The sequence below is a fragment of the Pezoporus wallicus genome, unplaced genomic scaffold, assembly GCF_028554395.1.
Source record: "Pezoporus wallicus isolate ANWC-B61680 ecotype Strahan unplaced genomic scaffold, APGP_CSIRO_Pwel_v1 contig_11175, whole genome shotgun sequence".
NCBI lineage: Eukaryota > Metazoa > Chordata > Aves > Psittaciformes > Psittacidae > Pezoporus > Pezoporus wallicus.
The window spans coordinates 704040-731983 of NW_026641536.1; the positions used below are offsets into that span (position 1 = coordinate 704040).

Sequence of the window (27944 nt, forward strand, 5' to 3'; positions counted from 1 at the left end):
CCCTCTCTTGTCCTGAACAAGCCACTTCCCAATGGCACAACCCAGAGCACTGAAGCCCTGAGGAATACAAAGGCAGTTCCTCCCCTCTGTCATGGCAGCGAGGGGCTGGTTCTCCTGCCCAGCCAAGCTGTGCCTTTGGCAAGGCAGAAGCAAGCCGGAGCATCGCGGGTGAGCTGCAGCAGCCCCGAGGCTGGCGCCAGGAGGAAGCAGCAGGTTACTTATTACTGCCACAGCAGCTCTATTTATGCTGCTCTCCGGGCTGCAGGCGTGCGGGTGCTTGAACAGGCAGACGCTGACCTGGCACGGTGGTTGGACTGGTTGGACTGGAACCACCTCGATGTCCCGGCAGCCCCCGGGGACACCCGCTCCCCGCACCAACAGGCTTCTCACCTCACCAGGGAGGTGCTGGTGGGTCACATCCTCCCATTGGGAAAGCACAGGATTGTGCGAAGCAGGAGCATGTGGAAATGCCTGCCGGGAGGCTGCTTTTCCCCTTGTGTTTCCCACTTGCATCACGGGTTCCCAGCCTATAGCCTGACAGAGGGGCTCTCTAAATTGGGGTATAGAAACCAAGGCATGGGGAAGAGAGCAATACACACCTGTGGGCTGGGAACTGGGGTCTGAGGGAGCACGTCATGGAGCAGGCTGGGATGGACTTTCATCCCAGGGCAAAGCCAGGGCTCTGCTGTTCTCTGTGTCCTCATGGGAGATGCTGGGAAAACGAGCCTGGGCTGGGAATTCAGGGTGCAAGAGCCTGTCCCCAGCCCATGGAGGGGGAATCAAACCTCCCCCCCCCGCAAGGCTGCACTGTCAGGGAAGGGTGGCTTGGGGCTGTAGGAGCAGGGCTATGGGGGGATAGAAACCTGAGCATTCCCCCCCCTCCCGGGTGCATTATAACTTATAATTAGTTGTTATGAGATAACTTCATTCATGTGCATGGGCAATGTGGGGGCTGTGCTGATCTGGCTCCCCTGGGTGGGCTTTTCTTCCTCCAGGACAAGCTGGCTGCAGGTATCCAGGAACGGCTGTGACTGGAGCGCTGGGTTTGGCTCGCTGTTGGAAAGGTTTGGAGGATTCCTGGGATGTGGCTGTGCTCTGGGCTGGGCTTTGCAGTGATTTTATCGTACGTGGGGAGCACCTCTGAGCAGGTGAAGTGTGAGCAGTTTCTGCCGGTAAAACAGAGTAACGTGAGCCCCTGGTACCTCTGCAAGTACCAGGGCATCAAATGCCCCTCTGAAAGGCCCTTTTGTTGCTTGCTGATGGCTCCCGGTGGGGCTCCAGTTTCCTCCTGGGTGTTTCTGTGCAAGCAAGGTCTTTATCCTGCATATTTGGTTGGATAAACAGTCAGGAGAGATACCAGCCCACCCTGGGAATGTGTGCAAGGGCAGGATTCGAGGTGCCCATAGATAAATACCCACCCTGCATGGCTGCTGTAGCTGGAAAGGCAAATGAGGCAAGGATATGCGTGGAAATACGTTGTCCCAGAGCAAAGCATGCGGCAGAGGAAGGCAGGAGCATCTGCAGCCACCCAGGCTCTCTGCCTGCTGTGAGGGGTGCCAGTGAGTCCCTGAACTTAAGGATGGACAAAGCAACTGGGGTTGGGGAGAGAGGGAAGAAACCTGCTCCAAAGGGAACAACTGAGCCAAGGGGAGGGATGAAGTAGCTTGAGTGTGCCCCTGTAAGGATGTGCAGGCAGTCCCAAAGAGCCATTTCTGGCCAATATTCAGCTTTGCAGAGCATAAGGAGACACTTTATCAAGGTCCCCACTGTGCTGGGTCCCCAGGGCCCATTGCAGGGTGGGTGGCCTTGCTCCAGCTAGGGCTGGGCTCTCCCTGTGCAGCATCAGTGCCAGTTAAAGTGCATTTCCCCCCCTCTTTCTGCAGAGAAACCAATTCCCTGCTGTAGGCACTGACTGCAGGAGCTGCCCAAGAGCACAGGGTTGCGTTTGGCACAGAAAGGTGCTGCGGGGAGGGGAAGGAAATGATTTGCCTGAGCTGGTGGCCAAGCCTGAAAATGCAAAGCAAGGCTCACAGGTAAGACCCCGTACACAGATCTATGTAATGTCATTTTCTGTTGTAGGACCGCTCTCATACTGGCCTTTGATTAGGGAAGGAGGGTATGGTGAGCAGGGAAGGGCAGCCCTGCTGTGCGTCAGGAGGAGGAGCTGGGCAGGTGAGCCAGTGGAAAATACCGTTGGTTCCATGTGGGATTGCTCTGGTAGGGGCTGATGCAGCAAAACCAGGGGGATTTCCCACCCAGCATCTGAGCAGCAGTGCCCCCAAGGCGGGGTTGTGTCGTGCTGAGTCACACATGGGGATGTGACGAGTTGGGTTTGTGGTGGGGTTTGCCTCTGCAGAGCTTAAGGGACAGGAAAAACTGCAGGGGCGGGTCCAGCAAGTGTGGCAGTCCTGCTTTTCACTCCTGGCTGGAGGAAAACCCACCCCCAGTGTCATCCCCGAAGGAATTTGAGTCTTTGGTGGTGGTTATTATACAGCTGGGTGTGAGAAGTGTCGGGAAAAACGCACCCTCATTGGTGCTGGGATGGCAGCTGGGAAGAGGTGATGCTGGACACGGTGTTAATTGTGATGTGGTTTGCTGGAATGCAGCTGCAGCTCAGCTTCCAGCTGCCCCATTGTGCCACTATTGGAAACATGCTCCCACTCTGGTAACTATTGCATGTATAGTGCATGGAAAGATTGATCCTGCCCCTCTGTCCACTCTCATAGGATCCCCCTTGGAACTGTGTGCAGTTCTGGTGTCCTCAACATAAGAGCTCTTGGAGTAAGTCCAGAGGAGGCCACGAGGATGCTTGGGCTGGAGCAGCTCCTGTATGGAGCCAGGCTGAGAACACTGGGGCTGTTCAGCCTGGAGAAGAGAAGCTGTGTGGAGACCTCAGAGCAGCTTCCAGTGTCTGAAGGGGGCTGCAAGGATGCTGCAGAGGGACTCTTCATTAGGGACTGGAGTGATAGGACAAGGGGTGATGGGTTCAAAGTGAAACAGGGAAAGTTCAGGTTGGAGATAAGGCAGAAGCTCTTCCCTGTGAGGGTGCTGAACCCACACAAACTAGTCTGGGATTCTGTGGTTGTTCAGTTGCATCTTAGGCATGGAAATGTGCAGAGGTTCCCTGCTTCCTAGAGCCACCCACAACCCCATGCAGGACCATGGCTGTACCTGGAATGGCTCTTCCCAGTTAGCAGGTGGTGAACTGGGAATATTTATAGAGGGCAGCAACCGGATTAAAGTGCTTTCCAGGCTCCTTGCAACCAGAAGCCCTGCTCTGTGGGGTTGTTGCCTTTGCCTTGTGGAACACAGCGATGAGCCCAAGTGGTTGTGGTTCCTCAAACAGGTTTCTGCTCAGAGCAGCACATTTGAGAAAAGGCTCTGCTCATGGGTAAGAGCCAGTTTCATGGTGCACATCCCTCACAAGTTGCTTTTCAAACTAGAAATGGGGGCTATGAGCACTGTGAGGACCCTGCTTGGAGCAGGTGACCCAGCCCGTAACCCACAGCTGGGATGAGGTGTGGGAAAACGTATAGCTCTTATATATTCCATAATGGAACGCAGGGATTGCAGGAAGTAGATGCTGCACGAGCCTCCTCCCGGGTTGCAGGACCCCAGGAAGCATGCAGGTTGGGGTCTGTCCCCGTCATCACTGGGCGCATAACGAGTGTGGGAAAAGGAGCACCAAAGCACATCCCTGATGTGCCCGAGCTCGTTGTTGCTGCAAGGAACCTTTTGGAGAAGGGGAACCAGAACCAGCCTGTGCCACTGCCTTCCGGCAAGCACCGAAAGGAGCCACAGCTCCGCAGGGGGAACCGAGGGGCCGGACGGGCAGGGTCCGTTCCCCCTGTGCCCGCACGGGGAGCGCTGCCCCGCGGCCGCCCCGCCGATGGGGCCGGGCCCTGCAAGCACCGCCCCAGGAGGGCCGGGCTGGGAGCACCGGCAGGGACCCGCCGCAGCCGCCGCCGCCGCCGGGAGGTACGCGGGGCCGGGCCGGGGGCTGCGGGACCCCAGTCCCGGGAAGGAGCCGAGGGAGCGGGGCGGGGAGCGGGGGCTGCGCTCGGCGCCATCGCGCCGGGGATGGGACTGGGACGGGGACGGGGCTGGAGCCGGGACCGGCTCGGGCTGGGCTCGGTCCCGCGGTGCTCGGGGCAGGGAGCGGGGCTGGGGCAGGCTTAGACCTCGGGCAAGGACGGGACCGGCTTAGGCTCAGTCCCGGGGCAGAACCGGCTCGGGCTCGGTGCCGGGACGGGGCCAGGTTGGAACCGGGTCCCGGTTGGGCTCTTCTCTGCACCGGGGGCACCAGCCGGGGCTGGAGCCTGCCCCGTGTGGGGGCCCTGAGGGCCTCTGAGCGCGGCCCGTGGGAGCGAGGGGTCCCTGGTGCCGTCCGGAGCTCAGCCCGAGCCGCAGAAGGTGAAACCACCCGAGGGGAAACGTGCCCCGCCGGGGGTGTGAGCGGCACGGGGGGCTGGGGGTGGTGGTGTGGGGGTCACCCCTCATGGCGCTTGGTGCCCTGCGGGTCCTGAAGTGGCCTGATGAGGGTGAGGAGAAGAGCGGCCACCCTTTGGGAAGGATCCGCTGCTTCCCCCCGGCTGTCAGGAGGAGGGGGGCGAGCCCCGCTCCCAGCCCGCCGGCCCCTTTGTGGCGCTCCCCACGGGAGGCTCGAGCACAGACCCGTTGCTCGAAGGCGTCAGGCCCGGGGAGGTGCCGGGGACGGGGTGCGCACGAGTGTGTTTGGAAAGCAAACAAAGACAAAGGGAAGGGAACCGGCGCAGGGCAGCTCTGTGCCGAGGGCTCTGTGACCCGAGCAGTGGTCAGGGGGTTGCGGCTCTTCCCACTGTGCCATTCCCGCTAAAGAAAGAGTGCCTGCAGCTTGGAAGGGCTCCGGCAGCTCTGCCAATGGCTCCCAAGTGGTGCTTTAGGGAGAAAGCAGCGCGGGCACCCTCCTGCACTGTGGGTTTGGGTTACGGCCGTGACAGTGACAGTTATCTCGGGAAGCTCCTGTCTCTGCTGTGACGATTTTTTCCTATGAGAGGCACGGGCAGAACCACGGAATTCTTGGGTTTGGAAGGTGAGGTCGGGTTGGAAACCCCTTCAGGTGGGTGTTTTGGTAGGCCGGGAGAGCAGGAAGTGTGCCAGCCACATTCCACCTGCTCTGTCACAGCCCCATGCTGGAATTGTTGGCTGCTGGGGGGTGTTTTATGGACTTCTGCTCTGCCTGAGTGGTTTTTCCCTTGCGAGCCAGCTCTGCATGTTTGTGCGTGTCAGGAGCAATCCGTGTGTGTGTGTTCCCCATAGGTACCTACAAAAGGGGTGTCTCGGGAATCACGGCATGCCCAGCACCAGTGCAATGGAAGTAGGTTGAGGTGCCTTGTTGCAGCAGAGGTTGTGTGTGAGGGAGCCCCACGTCAAGGGCTGCTTGTGCCCTGCTGAACTGACCCGTGTCTGCGGGAGCAGCTCTTGCTGTGGGCAGCGTGCCCCAAAGCAGGAAACCTCCGTGTTTCCTGGAGGTCATTTAGAGTGTGGCTGGGTTTGTTGGGAAGCACATCCATGTGAGCAGGAGCCCACAGTGCTGTGTGTGACACAGGATGCCCTCAGCTTGGCCTGGTGGAGCCTGAGTGAGGGGAAGCTGCACCAGGATGCTTGGTCCTGGCTTTTGCTGCTGGTGGGATTTCAAGCTCCTTAAAGTAGGGAAGAACTTCCTTTGATGTGAGTCCCTTCTAACCCAAACCAGGCTGTGATTCTGTGATCTTGCAGCTTTCAAAAGGCCCTGGGTGTCTTGGCGTGCCAGCCAGGAAGACAAGCTTCCTAGATGGCCACGAGGAACACATGGGTGTGTGGCTGATGAGCCCAGCCCTCACCCCAGGTGACTCGGAAGTATGAGATGCCTTTGATTTTTGTTATGGATAATGACACGGGTGGGGAAAAACCTCAGGAAATGCTTGCAGAAGGAGCAGTGTTTGCCCATCGGCACCCTGCAGGTAGCTGAGGATTGGTGATGCTCAGCACCATAAAGGAGCTGCCTGTATTTGCACTCACATGGAGATCCTGGCAGGCCAGGGCAGGGCTGTCTGCTCCCAGCAGCAAGGTATGTGTCCATCTCGGGAATGCTGCTCAATGTGTTTCTTGTTCCCAGTGTGTTTGTTAGGCAGAAACCTGTGTTAAGGCTGCACCAAAGCAGCCAGAACTCCTGTATGAGCTGTGCAGGAAGCGTGGAGCAACCTAATCCCCAGCAAACCTCCAGCCCTATGGGAATACCTGTGCCTACCTGGGTGAACACTGGGGCTTTGTGCCTGGCTGCCCGGCCAGCTTCATCCCTCCCCCTGCATCCTCCATCACTCCCTTGCTGCTCCATTGGCTCCTCTCTGGGTTGTTCTTGCTTGTTGGCTGTTTGAGAAGTGAGGGGCAAGGTGATACTGCTTTGGGGCACAGTGAGATGAAGGACATTGCTGAAACCCAGGGTGAGGATGAGGAAGGTGGTACCAGCACGATGTGCCAGGTTAGTGTCTTGCACTAACCAAGCTGAGATAAGGTTCCAGGTCTCCTGTGGTGTGATGGGAGCTGCTTAAAGCCCTCCAGGAGGGCTGGGAAGCATTCCGAGGCAATAGGAATGCCAGATTTAGCTTCGGGGGACATCAGAAGGGCAGATGGGTAATGTCTGAAGGCGCTGAAAGGCTTCAAAGGAGAGGGTGGTATCTGGCACGGAGTGAGGTCACAGGCCAAGAACCATGGGGGAAGGCTGCTGGAACAGCTTTATCTTGGCAGGAAACAGCAGATCAGGAAAAGTAAAGGAGAACAAAAAGCGAACACAAAGGTGCGAAGTGGAATTCAAAGGGAAGCAGGAAGGAGACAAAGCCCAAGTGCTGGGATTTTCCCAGGCCCGGGCACACAGCATAGGCTGGCAATTCAGCTCCCTTCTCCAGCCCCAGGAGAGGAAAAGCCCCCAAAGCTCTGGTTTAGCAGCCTCTTCCCCGGGGTGTTAGGCTGCTCTTGGCTGCTTGTGTGAGCCGGGCTTGGGAATAGCACGGACAGTGCACACAGCAGGCTGTACCTGGTGAGGGCTCACTGACCTGCTGGGAGCCTGTGCCAGCGTGGCTTTGGTGGCTGTGGCAGTATCATTATCCCCAGGAATAAATGGCAATGTCCTTAAATACAAATTTAAAAGGACTCTGTGTCCAAGTCCATTACTGCTTTGCAGCAAGAACTGCTCTGATGCTGTGATGAAATTATGGAGAAAGAGAGTCTGGGAGGCAGTTTCTCATACTTCAGTGGCATAGTTCAAGCTAATCATAGAATCCCAGACTGGTTTGTGTTGGAAAAGACCTTAAAGCTCCTCCATCTCCAACCCCTGCCACGGGCAGGGACACCTTCCACTAGAGCAGCTTGCTCCAAGCCCCGTCCAACCTGGCCTTGAACGCTGTTATTCTGCACCCCTCAGCGTGTCTGTCCGGCTGCATTGCAGCCTCCTGAGCTCGGGAATGCACCGGGAAGCCTTGGATTTCCCATGATGCCCTTTTTTTGCAGGAAGCTGCAGCGCCGGGGGCCATGGGGTCCCCTCTGGGTGGGCTGGGAGAAGGGGGAAGCACCCTGTGTAGTGTTCCGAGAAAGCACTGCTGCTTGCCGGGTGCTGTCTGCAATAGTGCAACTGAGGAGGAGTCCTTAAAAATGAAACTTAAGGAGAAAGAAAACTGGTGAAACAGCTCCTAAAGTGTCTGTCGGGAATGCCGAGAGCAGTGAATGTGGGTCACATTCTTGTGCACTCTTGGCAGGAAGCGTAAGCAGCAAAACATGGGAAAGCCCTGCTAGTCTGCACGGGGCTGTCCCTCCGGGTCTTTATTCCCTGCTGAGATGCTCTAGAACAGGCTGTGGGTGTTTGTCCAAAGGCCTAACCGGCATTTCAGCTCAGCTGCATGGCGCTGGGTATTTCCCACACCACTGGTGCAGGGAGGAAACTCCCTCCATCCTCTGGGCTGTATCTGGCCAGGAGCATCCCTGATGCTGGGGCAGTGGAACGTGGGCAGCCAAAAAGGCCTAAAGATGGGAGAATACAGCCCAAGTTGTGACCTGTTGGTCTGTGCCTCCTTGGGGGGGGGTTGAACCTCTGTGTGACAAGGCTTCTGCCACTGCAGGAATGAGGTCATTATTCCCACCAATTAGCAGGGAAGGTGGTTAATGAGAAGGCAGGTTGGGTGTAAGCATGGAACAGACTGCCCAGGGCAGTGTTGGAGTCACTGAAAGTGTTCCCAAACTGTAGATGTGCCATGTGCTAGTGGTGCCTTGGCAGTGTCGGGCAATGGTTGCACTGGATGAGCTTAAAGGTCTTTTCCAACCTGGTTGATTCCATGATTCCATGATCCTGTGTTGCTCCATCATGGCACACTGCAAGCCGTGCATCACGCTTTGACTCCTTGGAAGCCCTGGGGCAAGCTCATCCCATTCTCTGTGACTGCATCGGGGTTTCACCTGCTCCCTGGATGCAGACTCATTCCTCGTGAGCCCATGACAAAGCTATTGCTGCTGGAGCAGGACCGGGAGGTGGTGTCAGGGAGAGATCCAAAGGTTGCGGAGGGCAGGGAGTGCGATGCTGCTGCAGGCAGCGGTGGCTGTTATGCTTCCTCGTGAGTCACCTCCATGGGGTTAGAGTTTCACCAGGAGCACTGGGATGCAGAGCACGATCCGAGGCTGACTCCATCTGAGCTCTGCATCCCCACAGTGGGAACACCATTATGAAGGGCTGGTGTCTCCCTCAGAGAGGAAGATGCTATCTGCTGCCACCCTGGCTGCTGCCCGTGCCAAAGGCCTCCAGGCTGTCTCCAGGTGTGGTGGTGGTGTGTGGTTGATCCCAAGCCCTCCCACGCTGAAGTAATAGTTGGGTATGTCCCAAGAGAAGTCATAAGGTGCCCCTTGGCTCTGGCAGCTTGCAGGGAGCCGGTGAGAGGTGTGCGAAGCCCAGGAAAGCACAGAGGAGGTGGAGGTGCTCCTGGCTTTGCAGCCACACCAGTGGAGTTTAATGATTCAGAGGTCCTGGTGTAAATCATTGCCAGGGCTGCAAGCATGTGTGGGATGGGGATGAAGGTGGGTCTGCCTGCAGGGAAGACCATGTGCCCTGGGCAGGCAAGTGCTGGAGCAGGGCTGGAGCAGCCTTTCATTGTGCTGATGGGTGTCCATCTGGATGGGGCTGCCCCCAGCGCCAGGGATGCTGGACCAGAGGCAGAGATAGCAGCAGCTCCTTCTCTGGCCACTGACGTCAGGGTTATTGCTAAAGCAGTGATAAACACATGCTCTGGAGAGCCAAAAGAAGAGCTAATTCAATAGAGACACAGACTTGTATGTCAGGTCTCCTGCTTTAATCTGATTGCTGAGGGATCTGCATAAAACTTTCAGGCGCAGAGATGATGTAGAATTGTAAATCCTGTGCTCTCCCAGGGGTGAGGTGCCCCAGGAAGCCCGGAGAGACTGGGAACAGGCACAAAGGTTCAGACCCCAAGTTTAGATGGAGCTGAGGAACAATTCCTTCCCCACAGGGTGCTCAGGCATTGGAACAGGCTGCCCAGGGCAGGGCTGGAGTCACCGTCCCTGCAAGTGCTCACACAGCGTGGAGGGGAGGCCTCAGTGCCATGGGTTAGGGGTGGCCTTGGCAGTGCTGGGGTACTGAGAGAACCCTGGTACACACATGAGTAAAGCAGGGAGGCTCCAAAGGAGGTCCAAGGCTCTGGTGGAGCTTTGCTTGTAGGGCTCCGGGTTACTCACCCATGGGTGCAGGAAGGGGTTGTGCTCAGAGCTCCACCTCCCCCAGCCGAGGTCAGGAGGGTTCTCTGCCAGGATGCTCTGCCGTGTGCTGGCTGGGAAAGCAGCAGTTTTGCTTTCTCTTCTCCATGCGGGGAGAGGCAGTGCAGGGCAGGCAGCCAGCGCTGCAGGGAGCCCCGCTCTGTCTGCGCCAGGGCTAAAGGAGGAGATGTACAGATTGAGATTTGTTCCTGAGCATTTCCAGGTTAATGGGCAGTGATAGCCACTGCTTGCCTGGGGCAGTGCGGCTCCAGAGAGTGTGGAAAGTTGTTTTGGTGGCATTCTTCCTGGTGCTGGGAAGAGGTTGGTTGTAACACTCCTAAGGATGGCCGGTCTGCATTCTTAGCACATGGTACTGATCGGGTTCTTTTCTAAGCTTGGTGGATATTACAGCCAAGAAGGCAGCAAAGGGTTGCGATGAGAGTGGCGGGCAATGATCTTGCTGCCTTGCTATGTCCTGACGCGCTCCCCACAGACACACTGATACAAGATTCCAGCATTAGCTGCATAAGACGATGTTATCACAGCCACTGCAATGACAGCTGCATAGCCTTTGCTTCACACCATGCGCTAACCATTGCTTCCCATCTCTTCCCAGAGCTCACCGCCGGCCTGGGGAGGGGACCACATGCCTGCTAGCAGGACTGCAGCCTCCCAGACCTGAGCCATGCTGTAAGGTGGGGACACCCAGCCAGCAGCGAGAGCAATGGCCCAGTCTCGTACCAACGGCTCGCACTATGCCCTGACAGCGATAGGGCTGGGGATGCTCGTCCTCGGCATCATCATGGCTGTGTGGAACCTGGTCCCTGGCTTTGGCCCCGACAACAAACCAACCACCCATGCTGGGAACAGCAGCAAGCCCGACCGTGGCAACGGGGGCATTCTGAAGAGCAAGACCTTCTCGGTGGCGTACGTGTTGGTAGGGGCGGGCGTGCTGCTGCTGCTGCTCTCCATCTGCCTCAACATCCGGGACAAGAAGAGGCAGAGCGAAGACATTGTTCGCGTGCAGCACCAAGTGTCTGTGGAGCCCTCGCACCAGGAAGACAGGTAAGCCTTTAGGGAGTGGGGCTGAGCAAAGGAATGAAGCCAAGGGCTGCTGTTCTTCCCTAAGGAGGTCCGGAGCAAGGAGCGTAAGGCTGGGAGGGCTGCAGTAAGAGAGCACGTGTCATGGTTTGGGGTTCAAACCTGTGGGGATGAGGAAGGAATCACTCCACCTGTACACACGGTGCTGTAGGTGAAAGGGAGCGTTGTTTGTGTGGAGGCTGGGGTCTGGATGGAGCCGTGGCCCAGCCAGCCGTGCCACTCCTGCCTTTGTCACTGCACAGGCATTGTGCTGAGGGGGAATGCTGCCGGCACTGGTTAATGATTAACGCAGGAGAGCAGCCTGGTGCTGCAAGCCAGGCCAGCCGGGCCAGTGATGGTGGTGGAGGGGAGCAGGGCATGGATGGAGAACGGGTTGTGTCTCATTGGGTGCAGCCAGAGGTGCCAAGGAGCCTTTCAGCTATGGCTGGGAATGGAGTTTAGACCTCGTGAAAGCCTGCAGGGCTCTTCTCTTTGCTCAGGGAGCTCCAGTGAGTAGAGCAAAGGCTGCTGCAGCAGGCACAGGCTGAGCAAACACAGGGTGCAGAAGTCCCCATCCATCTCAGCCATGCAGGGAATCAGCACAGTCCCTGGTGCAAGCTGTGGCCAAGCAGAGAGAAGCAGGAGGGCAATGGGACAACAGAGGGTGTGAGGAGACAGGAGATGATGGCTGCTGCATAGGGAATGCTTTGGGGGAAAGCGTTCTCCAAATCTGTGACTGCAGAGAATTCTTCTCTGCAGATAAGAAAACCCAGGAAAAAAAAACCAGAAAACTGGGTATCCCTATTGGATTGTAAAGGTAACTTCAGGCTGCAAAAGATATTTATCTGTGCAGGCTATGTGCTGGTACTTTTGGCATAGGGGTTAAAGTCTTGCGGAGCTGAATTTGTTTGCAGAAAAGGTAGCTATCTAGCTCAAAAGGCATTGGAATGGGAAAGACAGAGGGTGATGTCTCTTTCAAATGCAGTTTGACTGATTTTTGAGAAGGGGAGGAGAGAAATCAGTTCTGCCGGGGGCAGAAATCACTGCTGTGCAATAGAAAAAGAGGTTTTAAGGGCAAAGGAAGTGATGACCAAATATTGGTGTACGTCACGAGGAAATAAAAACCTGTCTGAATGTAGGTGGGGTTGTGATCTGTTCTGTCAAACAAAAAGGAACTCATCCAGAGGAGGCCATGGAGATGCTGCGAGGGCTGGACTGGATGAGCTTTAAAGTCCCTTCCAACACAAACCAGGCTGGGATTCTATATAACATAGACAGGAAAACAATTTGTTAAAGGTCTGCAGAGGGGGTCCAACCCGTCTCCACACAAAGCTGATGTGCTGCTGACAGCCTAATTTCTTCCCATCTAGCCAAGAAGAGGACGACGACACATCTTCCCAGTACTACGTCCCCAGCTACGAGGAGGTGATGAACACGGGCTACTCTGAGCCCAGAGACTTGGACAGGAGCACCAGGATCAGCGTCTCCCTTCCCTCCTACGAGTCACTGACGGGGCTGGATGACAGCACCGCGGCACCCGGTGCTGCGAGCACAGAGCCAGGCACGGAGCAGCCGCCCGGGCGGCACAGCTCCCGCCTCAGCAAGCGCCTGAAGCCGCTCAAGGTGCGCAGGATCAAGTCAGAGAAGCTGCACCTGAAGGACATCAGATTAAACCTGGCCCAGGGGAACAGCACTGCCCCTATCACGATAGAGCCGCTCACCCCCCCGCCCAAGTACGAGGACATCCAAGAGAAGGTGCCAGGGAGCCAGCAAATGACTTAAACCCTCACCAAAAAAAGAGGGAACCTGTGATGCAGCTGGGATTTGGGGGACTTGGGGGGGGTTAAAACAACCACACTAAGAGGGGCTTGGTCTGTGGGTGCAGAAGTGGTCAGGGCTTCCTGGAAGCTGCAATGTGGAGAATGCAGTAGGTGCATAGTGCTGCAGCGTGAGGACGGGGTGAGTTTTCCCTTGTTACAGAAGACTGTGGGGAAAGAGACCTGGATGCCAGTGAGTCTGCTGCTGTGAAGTAAATGAAGGCTGCAAGTGCCAGAAGTGTCATTTGTGGTGGTTTTACATAAGGACTACCCAGCGTGGTTCCACTCTGGATTCCTCAGTACAGGAAGGACGTGGACCTATTGGAGAGGGTCTAGAGGAGACCACAGAAATGAGCCGAGGGCTGGAGCACCTCTGCTGTGAGGAGCGGCTGAGAGAGTTGGGATTGTTCAGCTGGAGAAGACTCCAGGAGACTTTATTGCAGCTTTTCAGTTCTTAAAAGGGGCCTGTAAGAAACATGAGGAGAGACTTTTTAGCAGGGTGTGTTGTGATAGGATGAGGGGTGATGGGTTTAAATTAAAAGAGGGAGATTCAGGCTGGATGTGAGGAAGAAATCCTTTACACTGAGGGTGGTGAAGCACTGGCACAGGTTGCCCAGAGAGGTGCTGGATGCCCCATCCCTGGAGACATTCCAGGCCAGCCTGGATGTGGTTCTGGGCAGCCTGGTCTAGATGAAGATGTCCCTGCATTGCAGGGGGTTGGACTGGATGAGCTTTGAAGGTCCCTTCAACCCAAACCATTTTATGATTCTATTCTATGATGTACCTTTTCACCTCCTTTTCTCCTTACCCCCAGCAAGACGTTTCCAAGTCACCAAACTGATATTGAACAAGGATTTTCCAAGTGGAAAAGGAAAATGTTCTTTTTTTTTTATTTCTTTTTTGGCATCTTTTCTGTCTGAGTAAGGGTAACTGCATTGCCAGAATTCACTGCAGCTTCCTCCAGTCTGGGGCTGGGATGGTGGCCTGGAGCCAGCCCAAACTCCTGCCAAGGTCTGTGCTTGTTGGTGGGAGCTCAGAGACAGGCCCTGTGCTCCTCGGGAGGGGATGGATTTCTTGCCTTGCTTGTTTTCTCTGTTGTGTTTTGTGTTCTGATGCAAAGGGGTGTTTGGAGGATGGATCCAGGGGGTTGGGAGCTGGTGTGCGGCTGCCAGGAGGTGCATTGCAGGGCGCAATGACTGCTGAGCATCCTGAGCAGACCTGCTCTAAATAAACACTTTGTACCTTGTGTTTGTGTGTGTTACACTCTCGTGCATGGCTATGGCCCTCTCCGAGCTTTGCAAGTGGTCCACAACGTTTCAGAGTGGATCCTGCTCCATGGGTATCCCGGCCATGTGCTGCATCCCAGGCTTCCAGCAAAGCGATCCATGACAAAGTCATCATGTTCAGGCAAGGGCTCTCTCATATGGTCTGAGTGTTGGTGGTGTGGGTGGAAAGCAGGATCTCCCAAGGATGTTTAGCTGGTGTTGGTGTAGCCAATCTGCCCTCTGCCTCTTGCTGCTGATACCATGTGGCTTTGCTGGGGTGATGCTGATGTTGTAGTTACGGGTTGTACAGCAGATCTTGACTTGGCAGTATGGTTGACCAGAATGAAGATAAAGGGGAAATGCTGGCCCAAACCCATCTAGCAGTTTCTCTCATTAGCTGTTATTTCACATTGCATCTCTTCTGTTGTCACGGGGCAGGATTTTCACTTTCCTGTGCCCCAAGGCATGATCTCAGATGGGCACAGTAACATGGTTGACCAGGGGGCTTCCTTACTAAAGGGAAGGAAACCAGTAGCAGAATGTAACCTGGATTGAGGGAGTGGAAGGTGTCCGTGCCCATGGCAGGGGGTTGGAACTGGGTGAGCTTTAAGGTCCCTTCCAACTCAAACCAGTCTGGGATTTGAGGTCTGGGGGATTCCCATGTTATTCTTGTTGAAAGGTTGCAAAGGTGGTGCAGGTCCTTGGAAGTTGCCTCCCAGGCACGTGTGCCCCTAAGAGCCTGTCTGGTGGGAGGCAAGGCATGAGGTCCTCTCTCCCTGGTGAAGAAATGCAACCCTAACAGTTCTCTTGGGAAATCTGGGTTAATAAAATGAAGCTTCTTGTCTGAGTCATTGGTTTCATCGAGCTTCTTTTCCAGAAAGTCCTGTTGAATGAAACTGACTGGCACAAGCAGCATCTTTCCCAATGTCTCGTGTAGGAAAAGAGCTGGAAAACTGGTGTGAAGTGCAGTGACTACAGTGAAACAGGCCGTGACTAATGCAGTCATTATGCCAAAAATGCCCAAATGGCTAATGAGCATCTCCTGCCTCTTGCATACTTGTCCTTTGGTATTTGGAAAGCAGAGGGAGATATGGGATGCTGAGAAGTGTGAGTGCTCCCAAAGACCCATGCTGGTAGGTGAGAAATGGATGTACTTCCCCATGTAGCGTGGAAGGTTGCACGTAGATCTTGGATCAGTATCTCTGGAAGGTAACTTGTTTTCCATGTCAACCCACAAGATGGGCAGACCTGGTATTAATGCAACTGAGGAAACACATAGTGTTATGCTCCAGCTGGACTGGGGCTGGAAAACCTCAGCTGCTCTGTTGAAGGCAAAGCACTTGGAAGGAGATTAAGGGACGAAAATGTTGGTAGTGGCAGCCAACATTGAGGCGTGTGCTCAAGTACGGTTTGCAGAGTTCTGTGTAAAACCTGCTGCTTCTGCCTCAAAATGAAGCATGGTAAAATCTTACAGGACTCACTGTTCTCCTGCATGTGTTTCGCGTGCAGCTCCCCTCTATTCCAAGACCTGCTTGTGCATGCATGCACAAGAACCATAGACTGGTTTGTGTTGGAAGGGACCTTAAAGCTCCTCCGGCTCCACCCCCTGCCACGGGCAGGGACCCCTTCCACTGGAGCAGCTTGCTCCAAGCCCCTGGGTCCAACCTGGCAATTAATAACGAATAAATAAAGGCGGGGAGCAGGACTAACAATGTCCTGCCAGGCTGTGCCCCCGGGAGGTCTGTGATGTGTGTCACGGGCCGGCCGGGACCGCCGCGCGGAGCTGTGTTGTGCTGCTGGGTCAGTTGCTTGGGAAAAGGAGGAGGAAAAATCCACCTCAACCAAAACAAAGAGCAAACACACCCCGGAAGCAGCGGCTCCGGCGCGGCTGAGGTTTCCAAGGCTACTGAGAGGCTCTGGCCAGCCGGGAGCAGGGCTGCCTTTGGGGTGATTTCGTGTGATTTCTGGTGTGTAACGTGGTGAAGAAGTTCCGTGCTCAGCTGTGTGTGTTGGGTGGGGATCGCTGAAGGAGGAGCTGTTTTTCATGCAAGGTGAAGGGGCTGGATGATGAGAGCCTTCCTGAGGAGCTCAGAGGGGTGTTTTCAGCTGAAACCACACACCACGATCATCGGCCGGCACGAAGGGTCCGACATCGTCCTGCAGGTAGGGGCAAGGCAGCTGAGTGGTGTAAATGAGTCCTGATTTGGAAGCAGGGAGCAGGATGCCCATGGCAGGGGTTGGAACTGGATGATTTAAAGTCCTTTCCAACCCAAACCATTCTATGATTGTCTGCGCTGTGGTCATCAGTGCAAAGAATAAGGGCTTCTAGCCTGCCTATGCTGGGTATCCAGCAAGAAGAGGGGATATTGCAAATCAGTAACCAGAGCAGAGCTGCATTCCATCATGTTTCTCTTGCTTGCCTCTTGGTTGCCAGTCTGCAGGTGTAGCCCAGCATCACGCAGCCCTCAAATTCACTGCCTCGGACAACAGTTTCTGCCTTCAGGACCTCAACTCCCCCCATGGCACCTTCATCAACGGCTGCCAGGTCCAAAATGCAGCTGTCAGAGTGAGCCCAGGCGATGTCCTGCGCTTCGGCAAGGGGGGAGCAGCCTTCGAGCTCGTGGTGGATGGGGCTGCCCAGGTAAGGATGAGAGCTGCTGCCCAGGGAGCAGGAGCAGGCTCCCAGGCTTGTCTGGTTTATCAGGGGCTGTAGAGATAGGACAAGGGGTGATGGGTTCAGACTGGAACAGGGGAGGTTCAGGTTGGAGATAAGGCAGAAGCTCTTCCCTGTGAGGCTGCTGAGGCGCTGGCACAGGGTGCCCAGAGAAGCTGTGGCTGCCCCATCCCTGGCAGTGTTCAAGGCCAGGTTGGACACAGGGGCTTGGAGCAAGCTGCTCTAGTGGAAGGGGTCCCTGCCCGTGGCAGGGGTTGGAGCTGGAGGAGCTTTAAGGTCCCTTCAAACACAAACCAGGTTGGGATTCCCTGATCCTTGGAAAAAGATGGAAGGGGAGGAATGAAAAGCTTGAGCTCCCTCTGCTGAAGAAACTCAGGCAGTTTATTAGGGAAAAGGAAAAGGGAGCAGATTCCCAACTGGAAGCTGGACATGAGCAAGCATAGGTCTGGAAAATGTCTTTATTTTTTTTCCCCCTCTATTTGCATTTTATGTCTCCTCAAAAGCTGCTTACTGACAGAGGAGGTGAGCTTCAGATCAGACCTTTAGAGCAAGTGAAAAGGTCCAGCCCTGATGGACGCTTTGCTTGGCAGCTGCACGTGTAACTGGAGCTATCATGGTCTGTGCAGCAGGGCCAAGGCATCACAGCGACTTTGGCATGCAAGAGATTGCAAAGCAGCTGTCAGCTGGGACAGAACGTGGTCGAACGCAGTGGCAGTTTCCAATCTCCAGGAAAATAACTGTCCGTGGAGGTTGTTGAGCCTTTGGGTTATGAAACTGTTAAGGATTGGTGAGTTCCAGTGTTGGTTTTATTATCTGGGCTCTTGAGGAAGCCAAGAAAATAGATAATAAGAGCCCAAGAATATGTGTGTGTCACGTGCCTGGTAGTGAGGAGTCATGGAGCCTGGTCTCCCAGCAGAGAAAACTCGCTTGGAGCCTGTACATCCAGATATGCAGTTTTGGAGGTCTCAGCGAGAATCCCAGCCCAGCAAACAGACCTCCTGCCCCCAGAGCTAGCCAAGAGAACTGTAGAAGATGCTCAGCTGCAGGATGAAGCCCAGGCAGTGGGGTGCCAGCCCTGGTTGGGTGAAACTGGTTAGTGCTGGAGGAGGGAGCACTTGAATCTCTGACAGCATGTGTGTCGGATGCACACAGACCAGTGGTTCTGAACAGTGACACAGAGGAAGCCCTGGGGGTACTTCTGCATTGCTGTGGCTTTGTGATCTTTTTCTGGTGAAATAGCTTTGAAGCCTGACCCTGCTGACTGCAGAGTGCATCACCTCAGCACTGCACCCTGTGAAGCCTTTGTGGTTCTGACACAGGGAGGTCTCTCTCATTCTCAGCAGCGTGAGAGGAACTCACAGTGTTGTGAAGATGAGCAGCACCCAGAGAGGAGTCACATCCCTGCGGTACCCTGGAGCACAGAACAAGTGCCCACAGGGGCATTGCAGGTGCTGGAGTAGTGGGAGAAGAGCTGGGTGACGGAATTCTGCCTCCAGGCCAGGTCTAAGGCCATGTTCAGCCTTTGTAATTGAAGGCTACATGTAAGCAATGTACGAGACCTTGGTGGTGGAAGCTCTGCTCATAAGGAGGACAGCAAATAGCAGCATGCAAAGCCCTGTGTAAGGGCTGATAAATGCAATGGCAAGGTAGGAGTGCCACGAGAAGCTTTAGATCAGCACAGAAAATTGGAGAAATGGCAGGGTAGGAGCTGTGAGCCAGGAGAGGTGTGGAATGAGGGCTTCCAGGTTCTGCAAATGATGTGGACAATTATGGTTGTCAGCTCAAGAGAGGAAGGGAAGAGATCCAAAAGCAGCAAAGCCCAGTATTTCAGTTGCATTCCAGCAAAGCATTTGGGCTTCCTGAGCTAAGTCTGACCCTTGGGGAATGGAAATGGGAAAGGACTAAAATTCTGCTTCACCTCAGATCTGTGCCTGGGTTTAGGCCTGATAACGTTCACAGACCCTTGCTGATAACACTGTCTTTTTCCACCATAGGTGTCTGATCTCCCCAGGAAGCATTGCACAGGGTGGACTGGGCAGGTCCAGGTGGTTGCAGAGCCCAAACCCTCGACTCCTACATCTCCTGCCCAGCTCCCCTTGCTGCAGCGGCAGCATCCCCCTGGCTCTCCAGGCAGATGGGCTCCCGGAGCTACCGGCCGCGTGTCCCATCCACTGCTGTGGAAGCCACCCAGGAGCGCCTGGGCTCGGAGCATGGCCACCACCGTCTCCCTGGATGCTTTCAGCAGGACCTCAGCAGTGAGGGCAGGTACTCCCCAATGCAACATGGTGGTTTATAGCCTGATGTCCTCTCTGAGCAGCTTAATGTTGAGTGGAGTTGATGTGAGTGGTGGCAGTTGTGATCCGAGCATTGACAGCTACTGGGTGTGAGTCCTTGTCCAGTGGAGATCCGTGATGTGGTACTAGGTGGCATTTGGATTGGTTAGGCAACGAGCTGTGACATGCAAAGGGGAATGCCATTGCACCTCCGGCTGAGAGGGACTTTTCCTCTTCCTTCTTCCTCGTGTGTGATGACTAACTCTCTCTGCACTGGTGATTCATGCACCTATTTCTGTCTCCTGATTGAAGTGGTGTTTTTGTCTACTTTGAAGCACAGTTTCTGGCTGTCTTGAGTGCTGGAGCTTTAAACTAGGTCTGTAGTTGATACGCTTCTGAAAATCAAGTATGAAATGGTGACGGAGCAGAGGCAGGGAGTGAGGGAAGAGTGCAGCTGGAGAACAAAGCTTTTGCTGCACATGGAGTTTGTTACAGCTTCATACAGAGTCCAGTGGTTTTCCTGGTTTAGGGTTGAGTCTTTTGAAGAGTCAGAAGTAATACAAGAAATCTGCTAAAAACCCAGAGAGGGGCTTGGGACAAGGGCCTGTAGGGACAGGCCAATGGGAATGGCTTTAACCTGCCCGAGGGGAGACTGAGATGAGCTCTTAGGCAGAAGCTCTTCCCTGTGAGGGTGCGGAGGCGCTGGCACAGGGTGCCCAGAGAAGCTGTGGCTGCCCCATCCCTGGCAGTGTTCAAGGCCAGGTTGGACACAGGGGCTTGGAGCAAGCTGCTCTAGTGGAAGGCGTCCCTGCCTGTGGCAGGGGTTGGAACCTGAGGAGCTTTAAGGTCCCTTCCAACCCAAACCAGGCTGGGATTCTATGGATACAAAGTCAATTGTGGTATATTGAAGTACCACTGGTGCCCCAGAGCACTGTGGAGTCCCACAGGTGTGTGCACAGGCAGAACTTGAACCTGCAGTGAAGGTACAGAAATGAAGCTGCTGCCTTTGAGGCATTTTTGGTTCCCAGAGGTGTATTATGCCTTGCTATTGTGCAGACTGTTTGCATTCTGTCTTTTTAGTGCCAAATTGGTTTCTCTGCTGGTTGTGACCCAAAAGTGTAAACTAGTCACTGCCTTACAGTAGTTTTGAGACTAGTGAGAGTGATGCTGCAAGAAGCATTACTTCTGCCTGCTCATGCTGATGTTCGTTGGCATCACATTTGCTCTTTTCCAGTCTCAACCAGCGTCTTGAGTGATGGTGTGAGCGGCGTGGGGAGAGCCCCTTCCCTGGGAGCTCAGGATACAGAAGAGAAGGTGAAGGTGATGCTGGGGAAGGTGTGAGGGATGCTGACCCTGTCCTGGTCCTTGGCAGAACCTTGCCCAATGGTTGTGTGTCCAATCACGAGTCCCTGCAGAGTCTGCTTTCCTGGATGGGGACTGATGTGTGGATAGAGGATGTGGGCACAGCCAGGGCGAGCAGGTCTCATGTGGTTGGTGGCCAGGAGTTGGTCCCTGCTGGTGTTGTGGTAGCTCCAGGCTGGCAGATGGCACCCTTAATCTCCCCACAGGGTGAGAAGGAGGAGATGGGTCCCCTCTCTGGTTTGGAAACAGAATCGAAGCAGAAAGATGCAGCAATAAGAGATCTGCAGGAGGAGATTGCAGCGATGGCAAAGACCTTGGCTCAGGTGGTGGCAAGGAACGAGGTGGAGCTGACCCAGAAGCTGCTTGCCTTTGACCAAGAGCTGGAAGCCAAAGCAGAGCTGATCAGAACCTTGAGGGAACAGGTACTGAATAACACCCTGTTGTGAAGAGGAGCTTTTGCTGAAAGCTGGTGCCTGGCAGAGGAAAGGTGATGGAATTCTGGGTTGCTGTTGGCAACTCTGCTGTGGCTGCACAGAGGTGTGATACTGTGCGGTGCCTGTCTTCCCAGCAGCTTCCCTTTCTCTGGACTGAATCTAAGGTGACCCTATCTGAAGCAGTGACTGCTGAGAGTTACTCAGAGATGCTGAAGAGTAACCCATCAGACCTGGAAGCCTGGATATCAGGTAGAAAATGGCCTGCCAGGGAACATGGGCAAATCTGTGTTTTGCAGATCAACAGCCTAGAGAAGGGCTCTAGCCAGGTTTTCAGCCATTCCCTCCATGAAAGAGACCTGGAGATTGGGAGGCTGCGGAAAGAAAGCGAGAAGTTGAAGCGAGACCACGCTTTGACTGCAGGTATCATGTCCTTGGGGCTCAGGAGGAGCATGAAGCCGTTTGGGACTGGCTCTTGATAATGAGTGAGCACTGGCAAATGCTTTATAGTGACCCACAGAAGTCTTCTGACCTGGTTTCTGAGTCCTGAAGCTCGGTGGGAGTTGTGGATGGTGTCTGATGTGACAAGTGCCCCTGGAGCAAGGGACACGATGGGCATCATAGGCAGGGAGTGATGGGACCAAGCACCCTGGTAGGGGAAAACAGCCTCATGTGGTGATCAGGGGAGGCTGAAAGTGACGCTGTTCAAGGGCTGCCATGCACACTGGTGGGGAGACCTGACCCCCAAGCTGCTGTGGACCTTCATGTGGCTGCAAAGGCCACCCCAAACCAGAAGCCTTTCCCGATGGCTTCTATCCCTGCCTTTATCAGGCACGAGGAATGCAGTTGGTGCACAAAGCATTGGCTTTTGCAATGTATTCAGATCAGAATCAGAAGTGTTCTGCCTGGTTGCACTGGCGGAGATAAGGGAGCAGTATGGGCTCTTGGCAGGGAGGAGGCGTCAGAGACATGGATCTGATACAGCCAAGCAGCAAACACTAATCCCTAGAAGCTGCTCATCCCTCTGGGAGTATGTGCTGTGAGGCCCCAGGGAACTTGTTAGTGACTCTGACTAACTAGTTAGCTAGTCAAAGAGCAATGTCCAACACAGCATGCCAAAACCTGGACCCGCTTCCCAAGGTGGATGGTTGTTGAGGAGGGAGGACGGATGCTCAGGGGTTTTGGCAGGGATGCTCTTGGGTAACCTATGTTCTGTGTTCTCCCAGGCCTAGTGACCAGCCTGCAAAGGGAGATTGCTGGGAAGGAGCAGAAAATCCAGCAACTCCAGCAAGAGGCTGAGAAAGTGAAGAAGGAGACCAGAGCAAAGGACAATCAGCTGGCAATGCTTTCTGCCAAGGTTGACAGCGTGACTCACATAGGGGTTAACACGGGAAAGCTGAGAAGGGTCACACTTCTCCCTGTTGTAGCAGCTGGAGTGGATATTTTTTAGGGCAGTTGTAACCCAAGGGTCCTGGCTGTCTGCACGTGGAGGGTGCAGAGCTGTACCTCTGGCTCTGCTGTGATGGGGACACAGGGCAGTGTCACCTTCCCCAGCTGAATCCCTCTCCTTGTTCTGCATTCAGGTGCTGTGTGCCCTGGATTCCTGTGAGCACAGTAGCTGTTTGTACTCCTGAAGTGCTTGTGCCAAGATCCTCCTGAGGAGCCATGGAAACCCCTTCATGTGGCTCCCTGTGTCCCAGCCTGTTTTCCCCCTTTAAACTCAGCAGGTTGTTTCTCTGTGTTTGCAGCTCCCTCCTCAGCTGGCAGAGCTGCAGGATCTGCATAATGAGTGTAGAGCAGTGCTCCGAAGATGAATGATGTGCCCTGCTTTGCTGAGGAGCAGCACTTTAACTGGTGGCAAGGGGATGACATGCTCTTTTCATTTCACATGAGCTTGACATGACCATAGGTGGATGTTGCTGGGTCCCTGGACTAGCCCCACTCTGCTTAGGCAGCTCATAGTCAAATGTAAGGTCCTTTGAAGCAGATAAACTGCTCCCAGCAGGATGAGTTGTCTGGGTCCTAGATCTCTATTCAAGCTCAGTCACCCTGAGTGCAGTGTGATCAGAGTGTGATATCCTCAACTTCTTTGGACACAGAACCTAAAGGAGCTACAAGAAACCCAGAGAGCGGCTTTGGAGAAGGGCCTGTAGGGACAGGCCAATGGGAATGGCTTTAACCTGCCAGAGGGGAGACTGAGATGAGCTCTTAGGCAGAAGCTCTTCCGTGTGAGGGTGCTGAGGCGCTGGCACAGGGTGCCCAGAGAAGCTGTGGCTGCCCCATCCCTGGCAGTGTTCAAGGCCAGGTTGGACACAGGGGCTTGGGGCAAGCTGCTCCAGTGGAAGGGGTCCCTGCCCGTGGCAGGGGTTGGAGCTGGATGGGCTTTAAGGTGCCTTCCAACCAAAACCTTTCTATGGTTCTCTAAGCGCTTGAGCTGTTCTGTGCAGGAGGGGGACCAGGTCTCCCAGGTAAGCATCCTGCTCTGGTGGCCCAGGTTGCTTGTATTGAGGCAGGGAGCATGTCCCAGAGCATCCCTCTGCATTTTCCCCTGCTCTGTGGATGCAGGAACATCCAGTTAGACAGGAGCTGCACACACAGGCTTGCAGGAGAGGGTGCTCCGGGCAGGCAGAACAGAGCACAGATTCCTTGACTGCCGAGCTGCCAAGCATATTCTGACAGTGATCAGCCTGGAAATGTCTGTTAATGTCATGTTCTGCTATGGATGTTCTGAGGTAGCATTTGTTTTCCTGCATCCTTCCCCCTGTCTCTCTTCTACGGCTTCTAAGGCCAGAGTAATTTCTCCCTGTCAGCTATGCCCTGCAGATGTTTCTCCTCCTCTCAACCAGGTGATGCTTTAATGGTGGTGGTTTCATATAGGCAGTTCCAGGCATGGATACTCTTGTGCTCTGATGCCTTGATGGCCCCATCAAGGGCACTTGGCCATTCCATTAAGATCTAAGCACGGAGCTTGGCTTTAGCACTCAAGTATCTGTTGACATTTGCTGTAGTATCTGCCTGCCCTGAAGGTGTTTTCCTGTGTTGCCATTCGTTCCAGTGCTCTAGAATCCGAGAGGAAATGAAGCAGGAACTCGGAGATCGGGAAGTAATGGCATGCCAGAATGTGAGTCTGAATTCATTTGGAGTGATGGAGCACACAGGAGAACTGCAGGAAAGCATCATCCAGGGAATAATTAACTGGGCATTTTAAGGGAGGTGTTTTGAATCCAGTTCCTGTAAGAAAGGAATGAACTGGAGAAGCGTTAATCATAGCACTGGATTGCAGTGCAGGCGGGTGCAGTCAGAAAGAAGGGTGGAATTCCACCGGAAAGTTGATCAAACCAAAGTAAATATAGGCAAGAAGGAAATTCCAGAGCACACAAATGGGATGGATGGGGAAAATGTATGGCTTACTGGTTCAAGTCCTCCCAAGAGGCAATGCCCAGCCTCTCTGGTGAGACCCTCACCATCATGGGACTCTTGCAGCGCATCAGGGAGCTGGAACATGACCTGGAGAGGCTGCAGGGGGAAATCCGGAAGTACTGCATTGAGCAGGAGAGCATCCGAAGCCAGCTGGCTGAGAAAGCCAAGGTAACAGCGTGGATGTGAGGTGTGTGGTGGAGCACACGTGTCGTGTGGGATAGCAGCAAGCCCTGGGAATGCAGGATGTATGGAGACTGGATCCAAGTGCGTAGAGCTCTTCCACAGACCCCACTGGGAGAAGCTAGCTCGGGCAGCAGACCATAGGGTAGAAAGTTGAGGATGGATGATGTCCAAAGAGGAAAAGTGGCTTTAAGGGTCTGATGCCACGAACCCACCCCCTGCGAAAGGGTTGCTGCTGCTACGCTGGTATTGCAAAGCCACGCTTGGAGCCGGCTGATGTGAGCAGTGTGCAGCTGGGGCAGGAGTCCTCAGGATGCGATTCCAAAGTATTGCTTTGATGTGCAAATGCTCTCGTTGCTGCAGGCTGAGGAGGAGCTGAGGGAAGCCGGAGCCAGGCAAGCTCTGCAGCTGCAGGAGATGGGGCGCAGGGAGCGCCTGCTGCGAGCCGACCTGGCACGGGCCAAGCAGCAGGTAGGGATGGGAGCAGGGATGGGAGCAGCAGCAGCAAAACCATGGGGTTACAAACAGGGAAGGTCATTGTGCTCCGGTGCAGGCAAAGGTATAGAGTCCTGAGCACCAAACCCTGGCACAGGGCTTAGTTGTGGTCAGATGCAGCGTGGCAGGCTTATCCACAGGATTTGTGTAGAAGCTGTAATAGGATACAGAAATGCACTGTACTATGTGTAATCACAGTTCTCCTGTCCAGGACCTATGCAAATCCTCCTCTGTGCCTCTGCAGAGGCAGCCCTTTGCAGAGTAACATCCTGCTACATCCCCAGGATAAAGCTGTGCTTCACGCAAGAGGAGATGCCACCTCCCCAGTGTGGAGTCCTGTTAGCTGGAATCTGTTAGGAATCGCACTCCCTGAGAGGCCCAAAAAGCTCTGAGGAGTTTGATCACACATTTGGAAAATAACCCTGGGGTTTGTGCAGAGTAGAGCCCAAGGGCTGATGGAGGCTTTTGGGTCTGCCATGTGGGTTAGCACAGGGATGGATGGCTATGGGAGCACCAGCTGCAATGCATAAAGCATAATACATAATACATAAAGCACTAAGCTGGTGGGAATGGTTGTTGTCATCTCCTGCAGAGAGGCTGGGGGTGGCATCCTCTGCCTGCCCTGGCTGTTTCAGAGGAGGAAATAAGTGTCAGCCATGGGAAATCCCTGCTGGAAAGTGGGATGGAGTATCCGCCTGGCACAGGCGCTCTGTCCTGTGCGGTGTGCACCGGTCCTCTGCCATGGGAATCCTCCCACAGCGGTAGAAGTACAGCAGGAGGCATTCAGGACATTGTCAAGGGATGTCTGGAGGAGGGCAGGAACCTGCATGGGGCCTCCTGTTGGAAATGGCAGACACCAGGACACCCTTGGCATTGATGGGTTGGGCAGAGCGGATCAGCAGAGAGAAGTGATCGGTGATTTCTCTTCCCGTGTTGATCTCTGCTGTAGCTGGAGTCCTTCAAGACCCAAGTGATGCGAGTCTGTTCTCCAGCAGCAGCAGGAAAAGCCATCACAGAGCAGCAGGTGAGTTTGGATGCCAGTGCATGGAGATGGTGCCTTCAAAGCCTGGCACGGCTTGAGACAGTCGTGGTGCCTGTTATGTATATTAGTAGTGTCCAAGCCTCTCCAGGTCATAGGTTGTTCCACAGCTATCCCAGGTTAACAACACTGCTCTGTGATACAAAGGAGATAAGATCCTTTTTGTGCTCCCAGCTTGGTTTGGGTCAGTGGGCTCTACCAGGGCTCTGACATGGCAAAGAGTGTGCAGCAAGCTCCAGTTGCTGCTTGCTGGGACAATCTATGTCCTTCAGGTGGAAAGGGTGTTAATGTAGTGCCTTGTTCTCCTCTTCCTTCTGCTTTGCCAGGTGATAGAGAAGGTCAGACAGGTTTGTGACGAGAGCCAACAAAGTAATGAGAGAGAGAAGTGTCTGCAAGAGGAAATCAGCTCCAGGCTTGCAAAGGAAAAGGAAGTGTCTGCAAACGCCGAGGTGTTCAAGAAGTGCCTTCAGGAGCTCCAGGTCAGCCTGTTCAATCTTGGTGATCAACTGGCAGGAGATGAGCAACACAGGGCAGTTTTCTTGGCCTGAGTATAGGTCAGAGAAAAGGGAGGCCGTGTCTGGGCACCAGTCAGTTTGCAGCAATCCATATCCATGAGAATGAAGCCCCAAAAGTGCAAGCTGGAAAGAAACATGAGGTGTTGCAGAAGCGTCTCTGCTCCTGAGCCTGCTGGGAGTCGTTCCCACCAAGGATAGCATAGAATGGTTTTGAAGGGATCTTAAGATCATCCAGCTCCACCCCCTGCCACGGGCAGGGACCCCTTCCACTAGAGCAGCTTGCTCCAAGCCCCTGTGTCCAACCTGGCCTTGAACACTGCCAGGGATGGGGCAGCCACAGCTTCTCTGGGCACCCTGTGCCAGCGCCTCAGCACCCTCACAGGGAAGAGCTTCTGCCTTATCTCCAACCTGAACTTCCCGTTTCACTTTGAACCCATCACCCCTTGTCCTGTCCCTAATGAGGAGTCCCTCTGCAGCATCCTTGTAGTCCCCTTCAGACCCTGGAAGCTGCTCTGAGGTCTCCACGCAGCTTCTCTTCTCCAGGCTGAACAGCCCCAGTGTTTTCAGCCTGTCTTCATATGGGAGGTGCCTCCCAAACCGTGGCCTCCTCTGAACTTGCTCCAACAGCTCCATGTCCTTCTGATGCTGAGGGCACCAGAACTGCACACAGTGCTGCAAGTGAGGTCTGACAAGAGCAGAGCAGAGGGGCAGGATCCCCTCTCTGACCTGCTGCTCATGCTCTGGGGGTGCAGGCCAGCGCAGTGAAGCTGGGTCATGTTCTTTTCCTCATTAACCAGCCCATATCACCCCATGGGGTGTCACACAGAAGTGTTCACATGGCTGTACCCAGGGCTTTTCAGGGCTGTTGTGTTCATTGCCAAGCCCCAGCAGCCCATTGATCCAGCTTGGTCACTGGGTGCATTTGTTCCAGGCTCACCTGAGCAGGTCCTGCAGCAGCGCCAGCCTGCGAGGGGAGCTGGGGAAGCTGGAAGCAGTGTGCCTGGATCCCTCCATCTCCACCATTGGGGTGGCAGCGGTGGAAATGGCACGTGTGCTCCTGTCCTGGCTGGAGGCAGCAGAGCAGCTCCTGGCTGGTGTGGGGATGGACCTGCACAAAGGTCTGTGTCCTGCTGCTGTCCCTGGGAACAAACCTGCTCCAGGTGGGATGTCCTCCATAGCCTCTGTGAAGGAGAGAGAGTCCAGTGTGAGCTGAGCTTGGGGGTGCCAGGCCCCCAAGCTGGTGCCAGTCTCAGGCAATTTGGGCAACTAAGAAGCCTGCTCAGGCAGCGCGCATGCTCCTGTTGCCTACCTCTGCAGCACTGTCACCCAGCTTGGTGTGACCTACCCCCACAGGGCTCTGGGGGGGTTGTCTGTGAGGTGCAATGTCTGCTTGGGCAAACCCCATCTATTGACATCATGGTTATGCCATCAAAGTGGGATTTGCCTTAGTGGTATATGGGAAACACTTGTGCTGGCGGAGATCTGAACCCTTGTCTCGAGGTTCCACATTGCTTTGTCTTCCCCTTCCTGGGCTGCCTCTGTTGTGGGGTTTGGCAGAGCAGTTGCATAGTTTGTTAGGTGAATGGTGCATGGAAAACACAGCAGCCATGGGAGGGAAAGAACTT

General features: G+C 54.7%; 2 protein-coding genes across 8 annotated transcripts in view; both read left to right on the top strand.

Moving 5' to 3' along the window:
* Positions 1-27944, top strand: part of FHAD1 (forkhead associated phosphopeptide binding domain 1) — a 146571-nt gene that overhangs the window by 109578 nt on the left and 9049 nt on the right. For 3 of the 5 annotated variants that reach the window (XR_008974195.1, XM_057424199.1, XM_057424202.1), the window contains exons 1-13: positions 15921-16093; positions 16365-16571; positions 18599-18869; positions 20112-20197; positions 20446-20661; positions 20970-21093; positions 21897-22027; positions 23726-23791; positions 24154-24258; positions 24634-24741; positions 25715-25789; positions 26131-26283; positions 27251-27437. Coding sequence is in view for 4 of the 5 variants with exons in the window: in XM_057424199.1 (XP_057280182.1) it covers positions 15995-16093; positions 16365-16571; positions 18599-18869; positions 20112-20197; positions 20446-20661; positions 20970-21093; positions 21897-22027; positions 23726-23791; positions 24154-24258; positions 24634-24741; positions 25715-25789; positions 26131-26283; positions 27251-27437 (1828 nt within the window). In the remaining variant the exon portion in view is untranslated. Of the gene's footprint in view, positions 1-12887; positions 13677-15920; positions 16094-16364; positions 16572-18598; positions 18870-20111; positions 20198-20445; positions 20662-20969; positions 21094-21896; positions 22028-23725; positions 23792-24153; positions 24259-24633; positions 24742-25714; positions 25790-26130; positions 26284-27250; positions 27438-27944 lie in introns of those variants that run through there. The other 2 variants (XM_057424200.1, XM_057424201.1) reach the window with 2 other exon arrangements.
* Positions 1991-13913, top strand: TMEM51 (transmembrane protein 51). Of its 3 annotated transcripts, none has more exons than XM_057424207.1 (3): positions 1991-2033; positions 10385-10833; positions 12219-13913. In XM_057424207.1, exons 2-3 carry the CDS (start codon positions 10493-10495, stop codon positions 12628-12630), a joined length of 753 nt encoding a protein of 250 aa, XP_057280190.1. In that variant the 5' UTR covers positions 1991-2033; positions 10385-10492; the 3' UTR covers positions 12631-13913. The 3 variants fall into 3 exon arrangements, with proteins under 3 accessions (XP_057280190.1, XP_057280189.1, XP_057280188.1); XM_057424206.1 differs by lacking the exon at positions 1991-2033 and adding an exon at positions 3919-3978; XM_057424205.1 differs by lacking the exon at positions 1991-2033 and adding an exon at positions 10034-10089.

What these genes read in the sequence shown, in the direction of transcription:
- TMEM51 (XM_057424207.1), top strand. Translation starts at nt 10,493, where the DNA reads ATGGCCCAGTCTCGTACCAACGGCTCGCACTATGCCCTGACAGCGATA. An exon ending in CCCTCGCACCAGGAAGACAG is followed by an intron (nt 10,834 to 12,218) that starts GTAAGCCTTTAG and finishes CTTCCCATCTAG; the next exon opens with CCAAGAAGAGGACGACGACA.